The sequence below is a fragment of the Boleophthalmus pectinirostris genome, unplaced genomic scaffold, assembly GCF_026225935.1.
Source record: "Boleophthalmus pectinirostris isolate CB_2022bp ecotype Guang Dong unplaced genomic scaffold, ASM2622593v1 HiC_scaffold_14, whole genome shotgun sequence".
Classification (NCBI taxonomy): Eukaryota; Metazoa; Chordata; class Actinopteri; order Gobiiformes; family Gobiidae; genus Boleophthalmus; species Boleophthalmus pectinirostris.
The window spans coordinates 28,414,704-28,440,349 of NW_026571047.1; the positions used below are offsets into that span (position 1 = coordinate 28,414,704).

Below are 25,646 nucleotides of genomic sequence, written 5' to 3' on the forward strand. Positions count from 1 at the left end.
TTTTCTACTAAAATATTTTAATTATATTTTCTATTTAAATATTGGTAATTTGGTCTCCAGCGTCTCTGTACGTGGCCCCTCCCACCAGAGCAGCACAAATGAAGACTTGTCTCTTTCCAAACGCTCTTAAAGGACGATCGTTTTGACTGTTGACCGTGACACCCTCATCAGAAAAAATGTCCAACATGAGAAAAGTGGACGCAGAGTGAAAAATTTACTTATTCCTATTTGCATATGAGTTAATGTTAAAACATTGTGTTGAAATTGTATTTTTCTTAAAGTTTCAGGTTGTTCATAATATTATAATATTATAATAAGAAAGAGTTCATCAATTAAAAAAGATTTCTGTAATAGATTTGCGTTTCTCTGCACAAATATTTGAACTTATTGTTATTTTTGGGGTTTATATGACATGAGTTTTCTGATCCGGCCCCTTTGGGATCAAAATACGTTGGATACGGCCCCCGGACCAAAATGAGTTTGACACCCCTGCTTTAATGCATTGTTCAGGGGTCTCATTCTTTTTCACTGACAAAATTTCCAAAATTTCTATGATTTTTTCATGACCTAAAGTGAATTTTCCATGACTTTACAGCACCTACATGTGTAGAATTGATCAGACTTTTAGGGCTAAATATGAAATGTTTGGTAAATGGTTTGGTATTATAGTTTTTTAACATTGATAACATTTTTTTAAACATTCAATACTGTCAGTGCATTTATTGTCATCTCTTTTAAACAAATCATAATAGTCTAATGAGAACTTAACAGAGTGCTGAAGTTGCGTAAAAGAGATACTAAAATTCCATGACTTTTCCAAAACTTTCATTGAATTTACAAAATTCCATGCCTGGAAAATGACATTTTCAGTTTCTATGACTTTTCCAGGATTTCCATGACTGTGGGAAAACTGTTGATTTATATTAAGCAATTCATAAGCAATAGCTCATACACATAGGGAACTACATATCCCATGATTCATTTCAGTGCAGGCAACATGAAGAAATATGTTTTTTACTTTAACTTGGAATTATGTCGGAAATAATCACACCAAATCTTGTCAAGGCATTTTAAAAGCAAAAAAGTGTCTACAATTACGTTATAATATCGTAATAAATATCGTACAGTGAGATTTAGATATCGTTACCTACTACTCAGCTCATTTCTATTTCACATTGTGGCGTAATACTATCATAAAACTGTAATAAATCCATTTTCTTTTTGGACATGACCAAACAAAATTGCGTTAGAATTCACTTGAAGGCAACCTACATGAGACGTGCGGAAAAAGCTTAAGAGCCCAAAAAAAAAAAAAAAAAAAAAATGAGAGAGATGAGAGAGGATGCTGCAGCTAGACTGAGCGTTGCCACGGGAGACGGGGGAAAAGAGGTGTGCGGTTGTCAACGGCAACGGGCATCCACTCACCTTGAGGTCTCTGTGCACAATATCATGCTGGTGGATATGATTGACACTCTCCAGGATCTGACTAATGCAGTGGCTACAAGGGAGATAAAAAAAAAAGAAAGAAAGAAAGGAGAGAGGGAGGGACGGAGAGAAGGAAAAAGAGAAAGAGAGACAGTCTGTTACTATCACATTAAAAACATTATGACATATTGGTTTTAGTCTAGTAAACGTCTGGATACAAAACAAGAGTAGTAAAGTGTAGTCCAATTTCTTCTTTTTTTTTTTTTAATTAAAGGTTGTATAGAGGATTTTTTTAAGGGAAGAGAAATACAGCGACAGTCCTTGTGCGCATTCAGAATTACTGTTGAAGTGACCTGTTTAGAAGTAATTCAGCGACCGACGCGTCAGTTTTTAGACCCTTCGTCTGCTTCGGTCGCGCCATCGCTGGACGAGATCTCCAAGAATCACCTCAGTTTGGCTTTGCTCCTTTTTCCCTTCTCTTCTTCTTTCAGCGACCTCAAAAACGGACTTTCTTTTGGGGCGAACCGGTCGTGGATTCTCGTCCGCCGTCGCGACAAACTTTGTGCGAAATGCGAGGAAGCGACAGTTCGAAAAAGCCTCTAAGAACCGCTGCGTAAACCACGTAATCCCCGACGCTCCGACGAGTCAGTTATACTAGGGAGTTTGATTGACAACCCAACAGCCAATAGAAAATGAGGGAGCCTCGTTTTCTATTGGCTGATGTTTATCTGGCCTCAACACGTCCACAGTTGATAGATTTTCGTTGTTTTTTTTTTTTTTTGGTCATCATAATTACAAAGCTGCTGCGTCTCTGTAATGGTATTTTAATCTTTCACTGACAGTTTGAAACTAAAAAAAATCCTCCATACAACCTTTAAGGAAAGAGATTAAAGACGGGTTATTACACTTCCATGGGGTATTAGTAAGTAAGTTATTTAAATAGACCTTTTCACAATGGCCGGAAGTGCCGCGATGCAGGGTAAACTTCACGTCACTTCCGGTTAAAGCTTTTCTACGGCAAAATATCTGTGGAAATGTCTCGTGTATTTTCCACCAGCTTCATAAATCTGCCCCGTCACCAAATCTTCAACCAACAAGGTCGACAAAGGATAAACATTCTGTCCATGAAGAATTTATCCATAACTATAAAAGTTAAGAAAGACGAAAACTTAAAGGTGAACAACGACGACGATGCTACAGAACCAAAATGAAAACACAGATAATGATTTGTTTTTTCAGTTTTCCATTTTGTGTTTAAATGAAGTTTTGTTTCAAAAATGGTTCTAAAAAGAAAACACCACCGGATAATGGTCGTTTTCCCTTTTACGTGATTTAAACTTGAGACTGTGACTCGCCTGAACTGAAAACTAAAATGGAGCTGTCAACTTGAAAAATACCACTTCATGACATCACAAGCTGGATTTTGAGCTTTGGGGATGCGAACAGACTAATAAAAAAAAGGATTACTCAAACACGTGCGAATGAAAACACAACTCCAGGTCTGTTTTTGAGGAGGTAACAACAGCTCAAAGAGTAAAATTTGTGAAATATAGGAGCTTTAAAATCAAAATCGCTCTAATTAAGTATTTAAAAACCTGTTATTTATGTGAAGAAAGTGCTGTAAAACTCTAAAATATTTGTATTATTTGAACACAACAAAGAAGGATTGAGACTGGGACCAGACCATGACTAGACCAGGACTGAGACCGGGACCAGTCCAGGACCAGACCGAGAATGAGTCTGGGACTGAGACCAGGACCAGACCAGGATCAGATCGGGACCAGACCGGGACCAGACCGGGACCAGACCGGGACCAGACCGGGACCAGACCGGGACTTAGACCGGGACCAGACCAGAACTAAGACCAGGATTGAGACCAGGAACAGGACCAGGATTGAGACCAGGAACAGGACCAGGATTGAGACAGGAACAGGACCAGGATTGAGACCGGAACTAGACAAGAACTAAGACCAGGATCGAGACCGGGACCAGACTGGAACTGACACCAGGACTGGGACCAGACCAGGACTGAGATTGGGACTGAGATTGGGACTGAGATGGGACTGAGAGGACTGAGACCGGGACTGAGACCGGGACTGAGATCGGGACTGAGATCGGGACTGAGATCGGGACTGAGACCGGGACCAGTCCAGGACCAGAATAGGACCAGGCCAAGACCAGTCCAAGACCAGACCAAGACCAGACCAAGACCAGTTCAAGACCAGATCAAGACCAGTCCAAGACCAAACCAAGACCAGACAAAGACAAGACAAAGACCAGAACAGGACTGAGACCAGGACTGAGACCAGGACTGGGATAGTTTTATTTTTGGTTTTACTTTGAAAAATGAATGAACAAATGACACATGGATTATAGACTGACTGTAGCTCTAATTAAGTATTTAAAAACGTTATTTATGTGAAGAAAGTGCTGTAAAACTCTAAAATATATGTATTATTTGAACATCGGGCTGAGGGCCACGGTGCAGATTGACGTTTCCTCCAGATCCTTTTAACGCAGACGTAATAAAGGGTAGTGTAGTTTAAAGGATCAATACTGTGAATCTGGTGCGTGAGGCCTTAAAACCAAAAAGTCAATAAACTCTATCCCAGGAGCAGTTTTAATAATAGGACTGTCAATTCAACTGCCACTAATACTATCGCCGTTATATCTGCGCGGAGAACAGCCGGATATGAACTTTATTTATTTTTATTTTACTGTCGGAATGAGGGTAAACAAGCCGTGTGTCGTTCGTTCATTTGTTTGTCAATGTAAAAGCAAAAATAAGAAAACGAAAAGTGTTTTTTTTTTCTTTATTTGTCTCCAAAACCAAAATGAAAAAACAGATAATGATTTGTTTTTTCAGTTTTCCATTTTGTGTTTAAATGAAAAATGGAAAAAAAACAAAAACGGATAATGGTCGTTTCCCTTTTACGTGATTTAAACTGAGGTGCTGGACTGAACCAGGACTGAACCAGGTCCGGGACCAGACTGGAACCAGACCGGAACCAGACCGGGACTGAGAGCAAGAAGGATTGAGACCGGGACCAGACCATGACTAGACCAGGACTGAGACCGGGACCAGTCCAGGACCAGACCGAGAATGAATCTGGGACTGAGACCGGGACCAGACAGGGACTGAGACCAGGATCAGATCGGGACCAGACCGGGACTGAGACCGGGACCAGACCAGAACTAAGACCAGGATTGAGACCAGGAACAGGACCAGGATTGAGACCGGAACTAGACAAGAACTAAGACCAGGATTGAGACCGGGACCAGACTGGAACTGACACCAGGACTGTGACCTGGGACTGAGACCGGGACTGAGACCGGGACTGAGACCAGTCCAGGACCAGACGGTGAATGAGACCAGGACCAGACCAAGACCAGAATGGGACCAGTCCAAGACTAGTCCAAAACCAGTCCAAGACCAGACAAAGACCAGACCAAGACCAGACCAAGACCAGACCAAGACCAGACCAAGACCAGACCAAGACCAGACCAAGACCAGACCAAGACCAGACAAAGACCAGAACGGGACTAGACCAGGACTGAGACCGGGACTGAGGACTGACCGGGACTGAGACCGGGACTGAGACCGGGACCAGACGGTGAATGAGACCAGGACCAGACCGAGACCAGAATGGGACCAGTCCAAGACCAGACCAAGACCAGTCCAAGACCAGACCAAGACCAGACCAAGACCAGACCAAGACCAGACCGAGACCAGAGACTGGAGATAGTTTTTTTTTTTTGTTTTGTTTTTTTTCTTCCCCGTTTTATTTTTGGTTTTATTTTGAAAAATGAATGAACAAATGACACACGGATCATAAACTGACTGTAGAATTAAGGCGATGATTTATTTAACTGAACTGTACTGAATCGATTTGAAATATATCGTATCAAATCGAAAGTGCACTGTATCGAAAAAGTATCAAATCGTGGCCTGTGTATCGAGGTATCGTATCGTCTTAATGACACCCAGCCCTAGTTATAATGTTGTTTAATCATCGCAAACATGCTCCGAGTTGTGTTTTGTTTCATTCACACCAACACTTTACACCTTTATGATGTCATGTGGTAATACAGGAAGCGCTCCACTGTGTTTTTAAACTCCGTACACCTTCACTAGAATCACTGGGATCATTTCAGCCCTGGAATTGCCGATCTCTGCTGAACTGAAGCTAAAAGGAGCCGTTAAATTGAAAACAAAGTGGAGCAGAGCATTTTGAGCTTTGAAGATGTAGACAGACTAATAATAAAGGACCAGAAATGGAAAACTGGGATGAGGCGTTGGATGATATTTATATTACGGAGAAACTGACTAATACTTTAAGATTAGAAACAGAGAAATTTGAGCAAATATGGAAAAGCTGGCGAGACTTCTTATCTAAGAAACTGTCTTTATTCCACTTTTTTTTTTTTTTTCTGCTACTGAGATGTGTATTTTTTTTTTCTTTACAAAAAAATAAAATGTGTATCAAAATAGTCTGATTATATAAACTATGTGTATATATTGTCTTGTAAAAATCAATACACATATTAAAGTTGAGCAATTAATCGAATTTTGATTTCGATTTGTGTCTTAAACAATCTCCAAACTCACATAATGCAGTTGAAATGAAGTTTATTTTGGGATATTTTTTGAATAAATAAATATATTTATTTCTTTTTTAGATACAGAGATCGTAGAACAGCTGGATATATAGTTTATTTTGGATACATTTATGTTTTTCTATGCCTTATTTCATGTTCAAAGTATATTTTATTCATTTTATGTTTTATACATCGCCAAACTGATTTAATGTTCATGTCTGTAGCTTGAATTTATTTTCAATTTGAAAGTTTTGTGTAAATTATCAATAACAAAATGTTTTGGTTTTTTTGAGAGAGGATTGCTGAATAAATGCCTTGTGTAATTAAAAAACAATCATTTGAATAATCGTGATTCAATATTGACCAAAATCCATGTATCATTCGTTCATTTGTTTTTCAATATAAAACCAAAAATAAGAAAATTAAAAAACAACAGTTTTCTTCATTATTTGTCTCCAAAACCAAAATGAATAAAACAGATAATGATTTGTTTTTTCAGTTTTTGATTTAAAAAATGGATAATGGCTGTTTCCATTTTGCAAGACTTAAACTGCGATGCCGGACTTTTGCACCGCATATGGACTGAACCAGGACTAAAACAGGTCCAAGACCAGATCGGAACTGGACCAAGACTGAGTCCGGGATCAGACCAGGATCAGGACCAGGATTGAGGCCAGGACTGAGGAAGGGACTGAGGCCGGGACTGAGGCCGGGACTGAGGCCGGGACTGAGGCCGGGACTGAGACCGGGACTGAGACCGGGACTGAGACCGGGACTGAGACCGGGACTGAGACCGGGACCAGACCAGGACTGAAAATGGTTTAGTCCTGGTTTAGTCCTAGTTCAGTCTTTTTATAGTCCTGATTTAGTCCTGGTTTAGTCCTAGTTCAGTCCTTTTATAGTCCTGATTTAGTCCTGGTTTAGTCCTAGTTCAGTCCTTTTATAGTCCTGATTTAGTCCTGGTTTAGTCCTTTTATAGTCCTGGTTTAGTCCTGGTTTAGTGACCCAAAAGTCCAGCACTGCAGTTTAAGTCACATAAACGGGAAACGGCCGTTATCCGTTTTTTCCATTATTCATTTAAACACAAAATTGAAAACTCAAAAAACTCATCGTTATCCAATTTTGGTTTTGGAGACAAATAATGAAGAAAACAGCTATTTTTTTGTTTTCTTATTTTTGGTTTTATATTGAAAAACGGATTAACCAAAACTGAAAATATCTTTTAAATGACACAAAACTGACTCTTGTGAGCTTCTAGCCATGTTCTAATGCTGTTACCTCCACAAAAACAAACCTGTAGTTGTGTTTTGTTTGATTCACACCCTTTATTATTAGTTTGTCTATGTCTCCAAAGCTCTGTTCCACCTTGTGACGTCATTAGTAGGATTATTATTCAATATAACAGACAGACGAATGACTCAAGCAGTAGATGATCTGTAGACGTAGGCAGCTCTAATACATATCTGCTATGTGTGTCTGGAATAAGGCATAGAAAAACATAAATGTATCCAAAATAAACCATATATGCAGCTGTTCTACAATCTCTCTATATAAAAAATAAAATAAATATAGTAGCATATCGCTCTGAATGAAGACGGAGACTTAAACTGGTGATTTTTGGGGTTAATGGCAATAAATCCTCCAATCTGCCGTAAGAGTTTTGTGTCTCTACAGAGGGGAAGCTAAACAAAGGTATAGAAAATATCTGAAAATATTTGCTCCGTATAACGTTTTACCGTTTTTGATGTCAAGCTAATTAAACGTTTTTTACACTAACCGGAAATACACCCTTCAAAATAAAAGCACTAAATGTAAAGTTAATTGAAAGTTAAAGTTGGTTAACAGCAGAAGTGCAATAAAAAAATAATTTAAAATGTCACTAGAGGTTTTAACCAAGGCAAGGGTTATTTGCAAATATACTAAATCCCAAAATAAACTTTGTTCAGCTTTAAATCGCTTCAACTCGATTATATGAGTTTGGAAATCAGACACACAAATCGAAATTGCGATCAAAATTCGATTCATTGCGCAGACTTAATTATTACAAAACAACTTTTTTTTTTTTTTTTTTTACATCTCCTTGTAGACACTTTATCACGACACAAAGAGACCCCACATAACTCTTTTATTTGTTATTTTAACCCGTGTGTCGTAACAGATTTGCTTTAAAACCGCAGCCGTGACCTAAATCGTTTTATTGCACAACCAGAAGCGGCTCGAACAAATTTCCCAGAAAAGAATGCATGACGTCGCGCTCGCCCGTCCGCCCGCCCTCACACCTCGCCTCGGCCTACGCGCTCTCACCGTTCCCGGTTTTGTCGAGCGCGGAGGAGGTTACTGGGTCAGCAGTTCATATCGCGTTGGTTGCCACGGTGACGCGTTGTGAATAAAAAAATTAAAAATAAAAAAAAAACGCCGCCCCTCCCCAATAGACGGCGCCTAATCCAATAGACGGGGCCGTTTGTGCTTAAGCCTCACGCCGCACGTACATAAAAGCGGGGGAAAGGTTACTCTACGGCACTTTTTTATTGATCCGTCGTCTTTAAAGGGATAGTTCAGGTTTTTTGACATCAATCTGTGTGTCATCCCCGTCAGCAGTGTGATGCGTCCACACTGACTTTACCTCTGAAAGCGTCCGGTGAGCCGAGATCCTGGCCGGTTTTGGTGCTGAGGAAAGTAGTTCGGCAAGTTGGCTGGGGACAGTCTAATAAAGCGTTTTTCTTCTCAAAACAATATGTGTTCAAAAGAGTGATACATTTGCACCACAAAACCTCCGTCCTCTAAAAAGTCAGACCTCATAATCACTTGGCGCTATTTTCTCTCCTTACGTATCACTGCACCGCTTGTTTCACTTTGTTAACTGCTCGGAATATTCGCCTCTTCTCTCTCTCTGCCTAATTTCGTCTAACTCTCTCTGGCGAATTTTGGCATTGGTATATTCGGGTTGAAAAAGAGATCCCATTGGCTCTGTGCTAAAATCAGTTTCTTCATCATCGGTGTCGTAGTTAAACATGTCGCTGACATTCCGAGCAGTAAACAAAGTGAAATAAGCGCGGCTGTCACCTGGCGGCCGCGCGCAGTGATACGTACGGAGAGAAAATAGCGCCAAGCGATTATGAGGTCTGACTTTTTCGAGGACGATGGTTTTGTGGTGCAAATGTATCACTCTTTTTAACACATATTGTTTTGAGAAGAAAAACGCTTTATTATACAGTCCCCAGCCAACTTGCCGAACTACTTTCCTCAGCACCAAAACCGGCCAGGATCTCGGCTCACCGGACGCTTTCGTAGGTAAAGTCAGTGTGGATGCATCACACTGCTGACGGGGATGACACACAGATTCATGTCAAAAAACCTGAACTATCCCTTTAAGAAGGTGTTTCGAGTGAAGAGGAGATGATTTAATGCACGGCGCAGAACTGAGCGTTTTGAAAAATGGCGGCGTGGACAATACGGACGGAGCGGCGTTAGAGCCAGAGGTCAAATATTTAATCTAGCAGACGGACGAATGACTTAAGCAGATTTGTGGACATGGAAGGTGAGGCGATCTGCTTTGGATAGGTCAAAACACGACGATTAAAGGTGCAACGATGACAGGGATTCACCAGTCAAAGTGTTTTTAATACTTTCCGAATTTGCCGATATAAACCAAAATCCGTGTATCATTCGTTCATTCGTTTTACAATATAAAAACGAAAATAAGAAAATGAAAAAAACAACTATTTTCTTCATTATTTGTCTCCAAAACCAAACTGAAAAAACAGATAATGATTTGTTTTTTTCAGTTTTTTGATTTTGTGTTTAAATTGAATAATGGAAAAAAACGGATAATGGACGTTTCCAGTTTCTGTGGCTTAAACTGCTGAACCAGGACTAAACCAGACTGGAACCAGACCAGGACTTAGACCAGGACTTAGACCGGGACTTAGACCAGGACTTAGACCAGGACTTAGACCAGGACTTAGACCAGGACTTAGACCAGGACTTAGACCAGGACTTAGACCAGGACTGAGACCAGGACTGTGACAGGGACCAGACCAGGACTGAGACTGGAACTGAGACCGGGACTGAGACCGGGACCAGTCCAGGACCAGGTCGTGATTGAGAAAAGGACTGAGACGGGGACCAGATCTGGACCAGACCAAGACTGACCAAGGGACCACGACTGAGCCCAGGCCTGAGACCGGGACCAGACCAGGACTAAGACCATGAACAGGACCAGGACTGAGATTGGGACTGAGACCATGACCGAACCAGGACTGAAAATTCCGAGTCAAGTCCAAAGTCAAATACAGGCAAGTCCAAGTCGAGTCTCGAGTCACTGGCCCATAACTCCAAGTCAAGTCCAAGTCAAGTCCAAGTCAAGTCCAAGTCAAGTCCAAGTCAAGTCCAAGTCAAGTCCAAGTCGCCTGCTTTGAGCTTCAAGTCATTTCAAGTCTTTAAACCAAATATAGCTTTGAATTTTGCAATTTATATGAATTTTAAGCTAAACTGTACTTAAAAACTCATAGTATATTTATATGTGAGTATTTATAAGAATTGTAGAAATGCTATTTTTTCCTTTTTAAGTGTCTTGAACAAGATCTTAGAGTGAATCATTACAGTCAGAAAAGAAAGAATTCAGATTTAAAAGTGCTTCTCAAGTCTTCTCAAGTCACATGCCTCAAGTCCCAAGTCACTGACCTTCAAGTCCAAGTCGAGTCCCAAGTCTTAGTCCATTTTACAAAGTCCAGTCTCAAGACCTAAAAATAGTGACTCAAGTCTGACTCGAGTCCAAGTCAAGACTTGCAAGTCCCACCTCTGCAAAACTATGTTTATTAATCAAAATAACAGACAGACGAATGACTTAAGCAGATTTGTGGACATGGAAAGTGAGGCGATCTGCTTGGAATTGGCCAAAACATGACGATTAAAGGTGCACAATGTTAGGGATTCACCAATCACAGTGTGCTTTGTTTTAACATACAGATGTCAAGACGTTGGCTTTCAGAAGAAATGAAGAAACTGCGTATGGGGTTATTATTTAAAAGTGCATTGTGTAACTTTTCAGGTAGAGCGTTCATCACCTGCTTGTAAGTAAGTAAATCTTTATTTATATAGCACCTTTCACAGATAAAAAACTAGAAAAGCACTCAGAGAGCGCAGACCTCCGCCAAGGACTACCCCCATTTTTTATATAAATTGCGATAAAATCAGTCTTCTGGATCAGATCCGGATCAGCCTTTGGAATATGAAAGAGGATCCCATTGTCCATCCCTGAGTCAAATTTCATGGGGTTTGGTCAATAATTAACCGAGATATTGAGAAACAAATTGTTTGGCCCCATTTACCACAATGTTAACTAAAATTTCAAAGTGATCCAGAATCCAGGATTTCTTCCGGATCACCCCCAAAATGAAATCAGTTCTTCCTTTTCACATTTCCAACAAATCCTGAAAATTTCATCAAAATCGGTCCATAACTTTTTGAGTTATGTTGCTAACAGACAAAACAAACAAACAAACAAACAGACAAACGCCGGCAAAAACATAACCTCCTTGGCAGAGGTAATAATTACAAAGTGTTTTACAGAGCAAAAAACAACATAAAAACAACAAACAAGAACAGAGGAATTATAGACAGAGTCAACTAAAAGTCTGTCTAAACAGCAGTGTCTTGAGCTGCTTTTTAAAGAGTCTGTAGAGTCGGCCTCACGTCGGGTTAAGGGCAGGACATTCCATAATTTGGGAGCCACAGCCCAAAAGCACACGTCATCCCGAGTTGTAAATCAGGTCTTTGGGACCATCAAGAGGCCCTGACCAGAGGCCCTGACCAGAGGACCGGAGGGCGCGGCCTGAGGAGTTGGGGCGCAGTAAGTCACTGATGTACTTGTCTCTATGGAGATATTGTTGCTTTGTCTGGAGTGTTACAGGAAATACAGTCAAACTAAAACTCTATTATTTATCTTTCTTCAGTTCAGTTATAGGTGTTTTTAGCCTGAATTATTTATTTATTTTTTTTGGTAGGTTTAAGTGTTGTCAAAAACGATTAACGTTTCTTCGTATGTGTTTATCTTCGGTCTCCTGGAAGACTTCTCTTGCTATTCAACTTTACAGCTACAGGTTTTGTTGTTTACTTCTCTTGTTGCAAGTCGCCGTCTCCTCTTACACTGGAAATCAACAAATGCTCCATCCAGTGCTCAATGGATTCATGAAGTTATGTCATTTTTAAAAGCAGAGATGATTGTGCACTCCAAGAAAGGTAACATAAACTAATTTTTTTTTTAGAAAATCGCAACCATTTATTGACTTTTTTGAAACAGTCCAAGCCAAACCCCCCTTTTTTGTTATTTTTATTTAATTATCATTATTATTTATTTACTTTTTATTTTTTTTATTATTAATAAGAGTAGTAGTATATTTATTTATTATTCTATTATTATTATATTTTGTGACACTACTCGCATTTCTTCATATTTCCTCAAAGTTTCAGTGATTTGTTTTTGTTAGTTTTGCAAGTTATGTTTTCTCTGCCTAAAAATCTAAATGGCATTTCTATTTACACATGAAAAAAAACAACAACCAAAGAAGAGCTTGAAAACATTACTGTGCATGGACTCGCCTCTTCACAGACCTGACCTGTTACTTTGGCTCGAGCGCTCATCTGCTTGTCTCCACGTTTACAGATATTTATAAAGTGTTTAACTGTCCGAGAATCAGGAAGTCAGTGTTGGGAAGTATCGGATTACATGTACTGGAGTTACGTAATCAGAGTATAAATTATGAGTAACTGTATTCGGTTACAGTTACTGTTTCAGTGAGTGGTAATTGGATTACAGTTACTTTATTGAAATAAGTGGATTACACGTCAGTATGTTCCTGTTTTTACATTTTGGGCTATATCCCTTTTTTTTTCTTTTTTCCCCCCATAATTCCATCCATTGCCGGAAACTAAACCAGGTCTAAAACCAGGTCTAAAACCAGGTCTAAGTCAGGTCTAAGTCCAGGTCTAAATCCAGGTCTAAAACCAGGTCTAAAACCAGGTCTAAACCAGGTCTAAAGGTCTAAAACCAGGTCTAAAACCAGGTCTAAGCCAGGTCTAAACCAGGTCTAAATCCAGGTCTAAACCAGGTCTAAAACCAGGTCTAAATCCAGGTCTAAAACCAGGTCTAAATCCAGGTCTAAACCAGGTCTAAATCCAGGTCTAAAACCAGGTCTAAAACCAGGTCTAAATCCAGGTCTAAATCCAGGTCTAAAACCAGGTCTAAAACCAGGTCTAAAACCAGGTCTAAAACCAGGTCTAAACAGGTCTAAAACCAGGTCTAAAACCAGGTCTAAAACCAGGTCTAAAACCAGGTCTAAACCAGGTCTAAAACCAGGTCTAAACCAGGTCTAAAACCAGGTCTAAAACCAGGTCTAAACCAGGTCTAAAACCAGGTCTAAAACCAGGTCTAAAACCAGGTCTAAAAACCAGGTCTAAACCAGGTCTAAACCAGGTCTAAACCAGGTCTAAACCAGGTCTAAAACCAGGTCTAAAACCAGGTCTAAACCAGGTCTAAAACCAGGTCTAAACCAGGTCTAAAACCAGGTCTAAACCAGGTCTAAACCAGGTCTAAACCAGGTCTAAACCAGGTCTAAAACCAGGTCTAAAACCAGATGTAAAACCAGGTCTAAACCAGGATTTAACAGGACTAAACGATGCCGCGCAGACCGTGTCTCTTCTTCTATCAATAATATTTTTAATTTGGTTAAGTAAAATCTGGCCTTTTTATTTTCTTTTATCAGACAAAACATCTTATGTTACAATATCCTCGTCTTTGCTTCTCTACAGTAAATCAAGTAATCCAAAGTATTCAGATTACGTTACTCACTTTAAGTAATTTAATGGATTCCGTCACAAACTACATTCTGAGGTATGTAATCTGTAATCTGTAGGGGATTACATTTTAAAAGTCACCTTCCCAACACTGCAGGAAGTGCACCGTTAACTTTGGACCACTACAAATCAAACAAATTAAAACGAACAAGCTCTTATTGTGACAGAGCAACCAAAAAACAAAAAAAACAAAAACAAAACTACGTAATTTATTTATGATGGAACTAGCAGATGTTTGGACCAGACCCCGGCTCGCTTCCTGAAATTAGCCGAACAATTGCTTGACTAAATAATGCAGAGGTGTCCTGGAGGATTGGACAGTGAGTTGTGTCCTAATTGACTTGTTGACAGCGCGGAGCATTTCCTGACAGGAATAGGGAGCGACCAATCACGTGTCACGGTCTCCTGGTGGGGGCTCGTCCACTTTACACAACAGGAAGTGACCACAGATCTAAGAAGAATTTTGCAGAAGGTGTAAAATAAAGACAAATCGGTGGTTTATTATGGTGTAAGGTTGTCAAAAGTAGAGAAAATCTGATACTGATCAAAACTAAAATTGAAACTAGATACTGATTTGAGCAGGTATCGATACTAAAAAAGTCACATGAACCTTTCTAGAAGCTTTAGAATGATCTTGAGCTGAATCAGAACAAGTATAAGCGGAAATAACGAAAATATCGATACTAAACGAATCCTTCTTTTTAAACCTATGTTACAATTCTTGCCAGAGAGAGAGCTGGGCTGATATAACTATGGGAAATTCAGGCTTTTTTGAAACAGAAAAGCAAATGGAAAATGTTTCGTCTTATTATTTGCACGATTGGGTCCATTTACTCGCCGTTATAATATAATATCAATACATAGTAAAGTTTAATGTGACAATACAGTATCGATATCGTGAGCTGCTGTAACGATATATCACCAAGAGTATTTTTTGGTGTATTTTACTAAATTATTTTGTTACAGTGCTACAGTTTTGTTGTTTATTTCGAGGAAGGAAACTTGTTTATGCGACACATTTGACATTTTCACTGTTTTGATGATTAAAATTGGCGTGTTTCATATGAACTTTGCACATGAAGTGGTTTAATAAAGACTTTTAGTATCACAGCCATGATTTAGCCTTTATTTTTATTTTTTATTGAACCGTATCAAACCAAAAGTGCACAATATTGAGATATGTATCGTATCATGGCCTATGTATCGAGGTATGTATCGTATCGGCAACTTCTTAACGATACCCAGCCCTACCTGGACCACTGAGGGATTAAACAGATATAAGACCACATAGGAATAGAAAAGAAAGTACTCCAATGTAATACTGAAAATCGCATTTGATTGTCTAAATAAAGAGAGTTTTTATCTTATCGTTGTGGTATCGGAATTGGTTTTGAGTTTTGAGTCTATTCCTAAATTTCCTAGCATTGAGAGAGTATAGTTTTATAATCACTGCTATTTAAAGGAAGCCAGGCTGGCGTCCCCTTGTGCCTCCACTCACTTTCATTTCTCTCCAGCGACCAGGTCAGGAATCAGAACACACTAGACGGTTTGGCAAAACCCCAGACACCGGCCAATCAGAGAAGAGCTGTGAAGCCGCGACGTCAAATTCAAGCGAATGTCTGGGTCCCTTTTATGGAACAGCACAACAGTTTTTGGTGAATTTTATCACGGGGAAAGACGTTATTGTCCTTCTTCCTAAAGGATTTGGCACATTACAAATGTCACGACCAAATAGCAACGATTGGTTAAATAAAAAAAGTACCTGCCTATCGTCGAGCGAACGAATCCTAATGCTGTGAGGTCAGACGGTTTCCACAAAGTGAAGTATGAAATTAAACAGCTCTACCTCACATTTATTCAATTACAGGTGGTTTTATAGGTCAAAAATACAAAAAAAAAAACCCAAAAAATACATTCTGACTGTGAGCGGGGTCACTTCTCCACAGATCTGACCTGTAACTTGGTCTGGTTTGGTCTCCAAGGACATAGACAGAAGTTTTATTAAGTTTTCTTCTTCCCACTCCTATTTGGGCCAATTTTTTATGATTTCACAAATGTTATATGTTCCTTTGTCTAAAAATGTAAATCTCTTACTTGCCCAAAATAAATACATAAATAAAAAGATTTAGTACCAGGCTGTGAAACATACCAGACAAAGCAATAACATCTCCATGGAGACAAGCTTTTGACAGACCAGAAAAGTTACACAATGCACCTGAACTCACGACCACACACGGTTTTTCTGGACTGGCTGTAGATCTCTTCACTAAAAAGATCCAAACTGATCATCGACGTTAAGATCTCAATCCGTTTAAGTATTGATTAATTTCCTGGTAAATGGACGGCAAGTGGCCAACGTAAAGAACATAAAGACCGTTAATTCAGAATTACAACTGAGCGCTTCCATTTTGTGGTTCATTACACAGCCCATTCACTTTTAGTGCAAAACCTGAACCTCAATTTACGAGATTAAGACCTTTACAGTTTTAGAAATGAACTGATATATCGACACAGTATCTGAACGCCGTCTTCAGAATACAAAAAAATTAAATGAAAAATGATTTGACTTCTGTGAATATGATCTATACCTTGAATATCTGTAAGTCCTTTTCATTATCGGACATGGTATTTGATTTCTCTGCGTGCAAACAGAAATATTAAAGGTCCTATAATACGTAAAATTGACTCTTGTGAGCTTTAAGTCGTGTTATAATGTTGTTTCCTCCTCAAAAACAGACCTGGGGTTGTGTTTTGTTTCATTCACACATGTTTGAGTAAATTTATTATCAGTCTGTCTACATCTCCAAAGCTCAAAATGCTCTGTTCCACCTTGTGATGTCATGAAGCGTTAGTTTTCAAGTTACCTTTTACCTTTAGATCAAGAGAGATCGTCAATTCCTGGGCTGAAATTGTCCAAATGATTCTAGTGAAGGCGAATGGAGTGTAAAAACAAAGCGGAGCACTTCCTGTATTACCACATGACATCACAAAGTGGAACTGAGTGTTTTCTGTTTGAGAGAAGAAGATTAGACCTTTTTCACAATGATCAGAAGTGCCACGATGTCGAGTAAACGTCAATCCCGGTTAATGCTTTTCTCCGAGTGGATTCGCGCTCTGGATTGTGCGGCGCGCAGTCCTTTTTTGATGCGGTTGGAGGCTTAAGAGTGCCCCCTATAGTGCGGAAAATACGGTACTTATGTTTTATTCATGACCATAACATTAGTTTTGTTCAGTAGTTCACCAACGCGTCATTGTTGTTTGCTTTTACGTTTTCATCTTTCTTTCCTTGATAGTTGTGGATAAATTCTTCATGGTAGAATGTAGGGATGGGCATGATTAATCGATTAAACAATAAGAATTTCATTGATTACGTTAATTTTAATCGACAAACCGAATGCAGGTTGCTGTGCGTAGCCTGACCAAACAGAGGTCCGTACTTGTGTCTCTCACTCAGAAGGTTCTGTACAAGAAATACACTTTTGTACAAGAAATGTCACATTGTTGCGTTCCAGGTGACAAGTCTGTGTGACGCAGGTCAGCATAAATGGTCACATGTAAAGTCCACATGGTGGAAAAAATTTCACAGTGTCACAAGAACAGTGTTCTAACACAGTTCAGTCAATGTTGTGTCTGCAAATCTGATGAACACAAGCGACAAACACCAGTGTTGAGTGTGTTTAGAGTTGCATGAATAAACACAGAGAATGAAAGTCTGTGACATTTATGATGTTAGTTTCCCCACGTGATGCATGACCTGTCATCTTCCGGACATTGTGAAAAAAAATCTATTCTCAGCCTAAACACGCTGGATTTGTGTGTCAAACATGCGAAAGAAACGAAAAATCTGTTCGTGACGAGGAAACAACATTATAACATGGAACAGAAAATAACATAACATGGGCCCTTTAAATGATTCTGGCTTGATTATGCTGAGTTTATCACATTTATGACTGTGTTTTATGTTCAGTAATGTAAATAAAATATAGATTTATTTATTATTGCTCATTTTATTTGATTTTAGACGTTCTTCTGTGGCCTTGTGTTTGTGTTTTTCGTACATACCTTGCGTCAGCTTCACTGTAGTACTCTCTGGCTACGATGTCTTCAAAAAGCTCTCCACCCGTCACCCTGGGACAAATCAAAACGACAAGGAAAAGAGAGGAGGAACGGAGGAGAAGAGACAGAGAGAGAGAGAGAGACAGAGGGAAAGGAGAGAGAAAAGAATGATCGAAAAATGTGACGTGTAACGATGAGACAGGAGAGAGTGAGAAAAGAACGACAGAAAATAATAATACAGAATGAATGTGACACGGAAGGACGAGACGAGACGGGAGGAGAGAGGGAAAGAGAGAGAAAGAGAGAGAGAAGGCAGGAGAGAGTGAGAACAGAGCGATAAAAAATAATACGGGATGAACGTGACGTAGAAGGATGAGACAGGAGAAGAGAGGGAAAGGGCAGAGAGAGAGAAAGAGAGATAGAAAAGACATACGCCACAGGGGGTAAGATAGAGGAGAGAGAAGGAGAGAGAGAGAAAAGGGGGATAATCAGAATAAAACAGATATGACGTTAAAGGATGAGACGAGAGAGAGAGAGAGAGAGAGAGAGAGGGAGTGAAATAGGGGGAGAGACACAAAAGAGAGAAGGAGAGAGAGAGAAGAAGGAGAAGGATGGAGACAGAGAGGCGATAAACAGAATAAAACAGATATGACACAGAAGGATGAGACAGGAGAAAGAGAGAGAGAGAGAGACACGAGAGAGAGAAGGAGAGAGGGAGAGACAAGAGAGAGAGAGAGAGAGAAGGAGAGGAATGGAGAGAGAGAAAGGGGGGACAAACAGAATAAAACAGATATGACACAGAAGGATGACGCAGGAGAAAGCGAGAGAAAGGCAGGGAGAAATAGAGAGAAACAGAGGGAGAGACCAACAGAAGGAGAGAGGGGGAGGGAGAGAGAGAAAGAAAGAGAGGGAGAGACACGAGAGAGACCAAGAGAAGGAGAGAGAGAGAGAGAGAGAGAAGGTGGGATAAACAGAATAAAACAGATATGACACAGAAGGATGAGACAGGAGAAAGAGATGGAGAGAGAAAGAGACAGAGTGAGAGAGAGTGAAAGAGAGACAGAGAAATAGAGAGAGAGAGAGAAAAGGGGGATAAACAGAGGCGCATAAACATAAAATAAACATGACATTGAAGGATGAGACGAGAGAGAGAAGGAGAGAGGGAGAGACACGAGCGGGAGACAGAAGGAGAGAGAAAGAGTGAAAGAAAGGTAGAGACACGAGAGAGAGACAGAGAAATAGAGAGAGAGAGAGAAAAGGGGGATAAACAGAATAAAATAAACATGACATTGAAGGATGAGGCAGGAGAGAGGGAGAGAGCAAGAGAGAGACAGAGAGAAGAGAGAGAGAGAGAGAGCAAGAAAGACAGAGAGAAGGAGAGAGAGAGAGAGCAAGAGAGACAGAGAGAAGGAGAGAGAGAGAGAGAGAGAGAGAGCAAGAGAGAGACAGAGAGAAGGAGAGAGACAGAGAGCAAGAAAGAGACAGAGAGAAGGAGAGAGAGAGAGAGCAAGAAGAGACAGAGAGAAGGAGAGAGAGAGAGCAAGAGAGAGACAGAGAGAAGGAGAGAGACAGAGAGCAAGAAAGAGACAGAGAGAAGAGAGAGAGAGAGAGAGAGCAAGAGAGAGAGACAGAGAGAAGAGAGAGAGAGAGAGAGCAAGAGAGAGACAGAGAGAAGGAGAGAGAGAGAGAGAGCAAGAGAGAGACAGAGAGAAGGAGAGAGAGAGAGAGAGAGAGAGAGAGAGAGAGAGAGCAAAGAGAGAGACAGAGAGAAGGAGAGAGAGAGAGAGAGAGAGCAAGAGAGAAGAGAGAGAAGAGAGAGAGAGAGCAGAGAGAGACAGAGAGAAGAGAGAGAGAGAGAGAAGAGACAGAGAGAAGGAGAGAGAGAGCAAGAGAGAGACAGAGAGAAGGAGAGAGAGAGCGAGCAAGAGAGATAGAGAGAAGGAGGGGAGAGAGAGAAGGAGAAAGAAGGATGGAGACAGAGAGGCGATAAACAGAATAAAACAGATATGACACAGAAGGATGAGACAGGAGAGAGAGAGAGAGAGAGAGGGATGGAGAGACAGCAGGGAGAGACAGAGAGAAGGAAGGAGAAGAGAGAGAAAGGGAGAGAGAGAGGAGGATAAACAGAATAAAACAGATATGATATTGAAGGATGAGACAGAAGAGAGGAAGAGTGAAAGAGAGAGAGAAGGAGAGAGAGAGTGAAAGAGAGAGAGACAGACACGAGAGAGAGAGAGAGAGAGAAGAAGAGAGAGAAGGAGACAGACGACGACAGAGAGGCGATAAACAGAATAAAACAGATATGACACAGAAGAGAGAGGGAGAGGGATGGAGAGACAGCAGAGAGAGACAGAGAGAAGGAAGGGGAGAGAGAGTGAAAGAGAGGGAGAGACGAGAGCGAGAGAGAGAGAGAAGAAGAAGAGAGAGAAGGAGAAAGATGACGACAGAGAGGCGATAAACAGAATAAAACAGATATGACACAGAAGGATGAGACACGAGAGAGAGAGAGAGAGAGAGAGAGAAGAAAGAGAGAGAGAGAAAGAGAGGAATAGACAGGAGAGACGGAGGGAGAGAAGGAGAGAGAGAGAGAGTAAGATGGATGTGACACAGAAGCATGAGACGGGAGAGAGAGGGAAAGTGGAACGAGGAGCAGAGAAGAGAGAGAAAGAGAGAACAAGACAGAAGAGAAAGAGAGAAGGAGAGAAAGAGAGAGAGAGAAGGAGGGAGAAAGAGAGAGAGAGAAGGAGGGAGAAAGAGGGGGGAGGGGGGGTGATGTTAGCAAACAGCCAAACCGCAGTCACGCTCCCAAATAAAATGTCAGCGTGTGTGTGCAGGGATTTAGCACTTTGCCGGGACTTAACTCCGACCTGCCTTTGCTTATGCGACAAAAATCGGGTCGCCATGACGATCCGGGGTTCCCACAATGCCCCGGGGCGACTGCGTTTAGGTTTCGGGGGTCGAGGTCGGGCAACGACGACGACGACGGTTAAAGCTCCCGTATCTTGATATTTCCCCCCCCCCCCCCGAGAATTTGATAAAAACTTGTCTCGAGGTCAAAATAAATCTGCTTACTGTAATCAGGAAGTGTGTTTGCATGCTAGTTGTTGTTGTTGTTGTTCGCTTTACCGTCACTGCAAAACTCACTTCCAGAGACACGTTTATGTAATTATCATGCTTTATTTGACACCGGTCTCGTTATTTTTGCTACTTATTTTGAATTTATGAATATATTTTTGCTCTTCGTTATTGTGATATTTTGCGATTTGTACGACGGAGTATAAGGGTCAGATAAAAAAATTAATAAATGCTGCCACTACGAGAATAAAGTCGTAACATTTTGACATTAAAGTCGTAATATGAGAATAAAGTCGAAGCCAGAAAAAGTCGTAATTTTATGAGAATAAAGTCGTAGTCAGAATAAAGTCGTAATATTAGGAGAATATCGGCTGCTCGGAAAGTCTGAACGAGTGGAGAATGGAGAATTTGGAGCATTTTCTAAAGGAGAAAAATCCGTGTATCATTCGTTCATTCGACTGAACAAGGACTGAATCAAGTCTGGAACCAAACCAGAAAGACCAGTTCTGAGACCGGGACCAGACGAGGACTGAAAACGGTTTAATCCTAGTTTCCAGTAGACCTGGTTTAACTCACGGAAATGGGAAATGGTGTTTACGTGACTTTAAAATGCGATACGGGAATATTGCGCCGCATACGGACTGAACCAAGACTGAACCAGGACTAAACGTATTCAGTTCTTGTCTGATCCCGGACTCAGTCTTGGTCCCTGACTCAGTCCTTGTCTAAGTTCTGGTCTCAGTCCCGGTCTGGTCTCGGACCTGGTTCAGTCCTGGTTTAGTCCTGGTTTAGTTCTGGTTCAGTCCTGGTTTAGTCCTGGTTTAGTCCTGGTTCAGTCCGGAGGCGCAAATAATGAAGAAAATTGTTGTTTGTTTTCTTATTTTTAGTTTTATATTGAAAAACAAGGTTCTTCTTCTGCCGCATTTTTCACTTTGACTTTGATTTTATTACGACTTCATTCTCGTAATATTATAACTTTATTCTCATAATAATATGACTTTATTTTAACTTCGACTTTATTCTTGTAAAATTATTACTTTATTCTCGTAAAATTACAACTTTATTCTTGTAAAATTACGACTTTTTCTGGCTTCGACTTTACTCTCATAATATTACGACTTTAATGTCAAAATGTTACGACTTTATTCTCGTAGCGCCAGCATTTTTTTTTTTTAATCTGACCCTTATACTCCGTCGTAGATTTGTGAGCTGCTGTGTCCAAATAATTTCCCTTGCGGATCAATAAATGAATCAATCAACGACCGCGAACCATTTGGAAAGAACTGTTTTTGTATTTCACGTTTTTTAAAGACTGTAAAAATAAGGTACGGCTGCTTAAAGGTTACGATAGGCGAGTTTCATTGTTGACAAAAGCGCGCGTTGCATGCTGGGAATTATTTTGGTCGGCGGCAAGAAATACTAATTCGACATGACGGACGGAGCGAGAAAGCACGTAAAGGGTATTGATCCCGGGTATTTATCCAGTCTAACGGCAGAGGACCCAAGACCATTTGGACGCCAAACAGGGCTGGGTATCATTAAGGAGTTGCCGATATGATACATACCTCGATACACAGGCCACGATACAATACATACCTCGATACAGTGCACTTTCGATTCAATATGATATATTTCGAATCGATTCGATACGGTTCAATAAAAAATAAAGGCTAAATCGTGGGTGACACTAAAAGTGTTTGTTAAACCTCTTCTTGTGCAAAGCTAATATGAAACGCAAACATTTTAATCGTCAAAACAGTAAAAATGTCAAATGTGTCGCATAAATGAGTTTCCTTACACTCCACAAGCAAAAAAACTGTAGCGCTGTAACAAAATAATTTAGTAAAACACACCTAAAAATACTCTTGGTGAAATATCGATACAGTAGCCCACGATATCGATACTGTATCATCACATTAAACAATACGATATATCAATATTCTGATATTTTTGCACACCCCTATTCAACCCCAACAAAAGGTGGACAAAACCAAATTTCTGGTCAGAATCGCCAACTACCTGGACAAATATTCACTTCGGCGACATCCACAATGACTTGGTGGAAACTCCTGGGCCATTCACAGCAGAAAAGATGAAAACCTCCAAGAGTCTCGATGTGTTGTTGAACTTGTCGAAGTCCACGGTTTGTTAGGATCTTCTACGTTTGCTCTGCGAATGTTTGAAAGACGTTTAATTCGCCGTTAGCGGTTCTTTTCACTCGGAATACGGAAAAGACATTTTCCTTCTTCCGTGCTTCTATTTGTGCGTCCGATAATGCAGCAGAAATTTACCATTATCGGGGATAAATACGCGAGGTTACGCACTGTGTTTGACCGCTACCGTGTTTCTTGCCTCCGACCAAAATATTTCCCAGCATGCAACGCGGGCTTTTAATAACAATGACGTCAGCTGAAACTCGCCTATTGGGCTCCAGGAAATGAACGAAAGCCAATGTAATGTTCAAAAAAAGCAAAGAAACTCCACGTGTCTCTGTGTATTTGTGTTTGTGTGTGTGTGTGTGTTTGTGTGTGTGTGTGTGTGTGTGTGTGTGTTTGTGTACTCACAGGTCAAAGACGAGGTAGTGAAAGCCCTCCTCTGAAATGCTGTCATGGAGCCTCACTGTGGAGAGACAGAAGAAAAGGTTAAAAATCTGACACATTCTGACGAGCGCCGCACAATGTATCACAATTAACTCACAATTACCGTATTTTTCGGACTATAAGGAGCACCGGATTATAAAATACATTAAACGAAACAAACAAACAACACTTCAGACTGATCCCTTAGCCCAGGCGTCCACGATTCATACATGCATCCTGAATTTCGGACTTCCGGCCATCGCGCAATGCACATCGGGGAAGGGAACTCCGAAAAAGTGAGCATCAAATCGCCATGTTTGTTTTCCCAGTGGGATGGGTCTATTGACAAAGCCGATCTTTTCAACTCTTTCTGAACAATATCACTTTTGTTTCTGGTTCTGATGTTGTCATATTTTAGTTACGGGATTCGGACGTCGGAATTGTGTGGTTGTTGGATGGCGCTCCACTTACAAAACGTTCACTGCAAACGTCAGATGATTTCTTAGGCAGTCAGTCTTTTTGGTCCTTCTCTGAAAAAACAGCTCGGTCCTCGTGCTGCTGATGCGGTTCAGCTTCTGTCGAACTAAAGGACACGACTCACTTACTTCGCAAGACAATCCATCAAGCGGTGCGGCTTCGTAGCTCACAAAAGTCGTACTAAAACTTTTTGACAGATTTTTGAGCGCCGTGTACCACATAAAATCGGTTCAAGGTCACTAAGCACAACCAGAATTAATACATAAGGGGCACTGTCGATATATGAGAAAATTAAAGGACATTAAGTGCGCCTTATAGTAAATCAAAATCGCAGTTTGAGTAAAAAATGTAACATTCGGAACAGAACAATATAGAAGTGTCTTGTTGTATCACAGACTGTAAAATGGACCCGCAAGCCGCTGTGTTCCAAATAAAACAGCAAAAAATTTAAAATAATGCTAATTGAATCTGTGTATCATTTCATTCTTTTTGTTTTTCAAAATAAAACCAAAACAAAGAAAACAAAAAAACAACTATTTTCTTCATTATTTGTCTCCAAAACCAAAATGAAAAAAACAGATAATGATTCATTTTTTCATTTTTTTCGATTTTGTATTTAAATGAAAAATGGAAAAAATGGGTAACGGCCGTTTCCTGTTTCCGTGACTTAATCTGCGATGCCGGACTGAACCTGGACTGAACCAGGACTAACCCAGAACTGAACAAGGACTGAGTGTCAGGACGGGCCCGGAGGTGCGCCCACGTAGACTGTCGGATGACCAGGACTCGGACTGGGACTCGGACTAGGACCGGGACCGGGACTGGGACCGGGACGGGGACCGGGACTGGAAACAGGACTGGGACCAGGACTGGGACCAGGAATGAAACTAGGAATGAAACCAGGACTGGGACCAGTACTGGGACCAGGAATGAAACCAGGAATGAAAACAGGAATGAAAACAGGACTGGGACCAGGACTGGGACCAGGAATGAAAACAGGACTGGGACCAGGACTGGGACCAGGACTGGGACAGGACTGGGACCAGGACTGGGACCAGGACTGGGACCAGGAAGAATGAAACCAGGAATGAAACCAGGACTGGGACCAGGACTGGGACCAGGAATGAAAACAGGACTGGGACCAGGACTGGGACCAGGAATGAAAACAGGACTGGGACCAGGACTGGGACCAGGAATGAAACTAGGAATGAAACCAGGACTGGAACCAGGAATGGGACCAGGAATGGGACCAGGACTGGGACCAGGACTGGGACCAGGACTGGGACCTGGACTCGGACCTGGACTCGGACCAGGACTCGGACCAGGACTCGGACCAGGACTCGGACCTGGACTCGGACCTGGACTCGGACCTGGACTCGGACCTGGACTCGGACCTGGACTCGGACCTGGTTGCGTATGCAGTGCAAAAGTCCGGCAACGCAGTTTAAGTCACAGAAACGGTAAAACGGCCGTTATCCATTTTTCCCATTATTCATTTAGTTGTTTTTTCGTTTTCTTATTTTTGCTTTTATTTTGAAAAACAAATGAACGAATGACACACGCACTGAATCGCAGTATTTT

The 25,646-nt window shown here is 40.8% G+C and overlaps 1 protein-coding gene across 24 annotated transcripts in view; it reads right to left on the bottom strand.

The window, feature by feature from the left end:
* The window catches only part of LOC110159519 (calcium/calmodulin-dependent protein kinase type II subunit gamma), a 207,204-nt gene that overhangs the window by 86,986 nt on the left and 94,572 nt on the right, over nt 1-25,646 (bottom strand). For all 24 annotated transcript variants that reach the window (XM_055150345.1, XM_055150335.1, XM_055150332.1 and 21 more), the window contains exons 4-6: nt 23,574-23,628; nt 17,941-18,006; nt 1,426-1,498 (exon numbers count right to left, since the gene is read on the bottom strand). In XM_055150345.1, the coding sequence (XP_055006320.1) occupies nt 1,426-1,498; nt 17,941-18,006; nt 23,574-23,628 (194 nt within the window). The remainder of the gene's footprint in view (nt 1-1,425; nt 1,499-17,940; nt 18,007-23,573; nt 23,629-25,646) is intronic.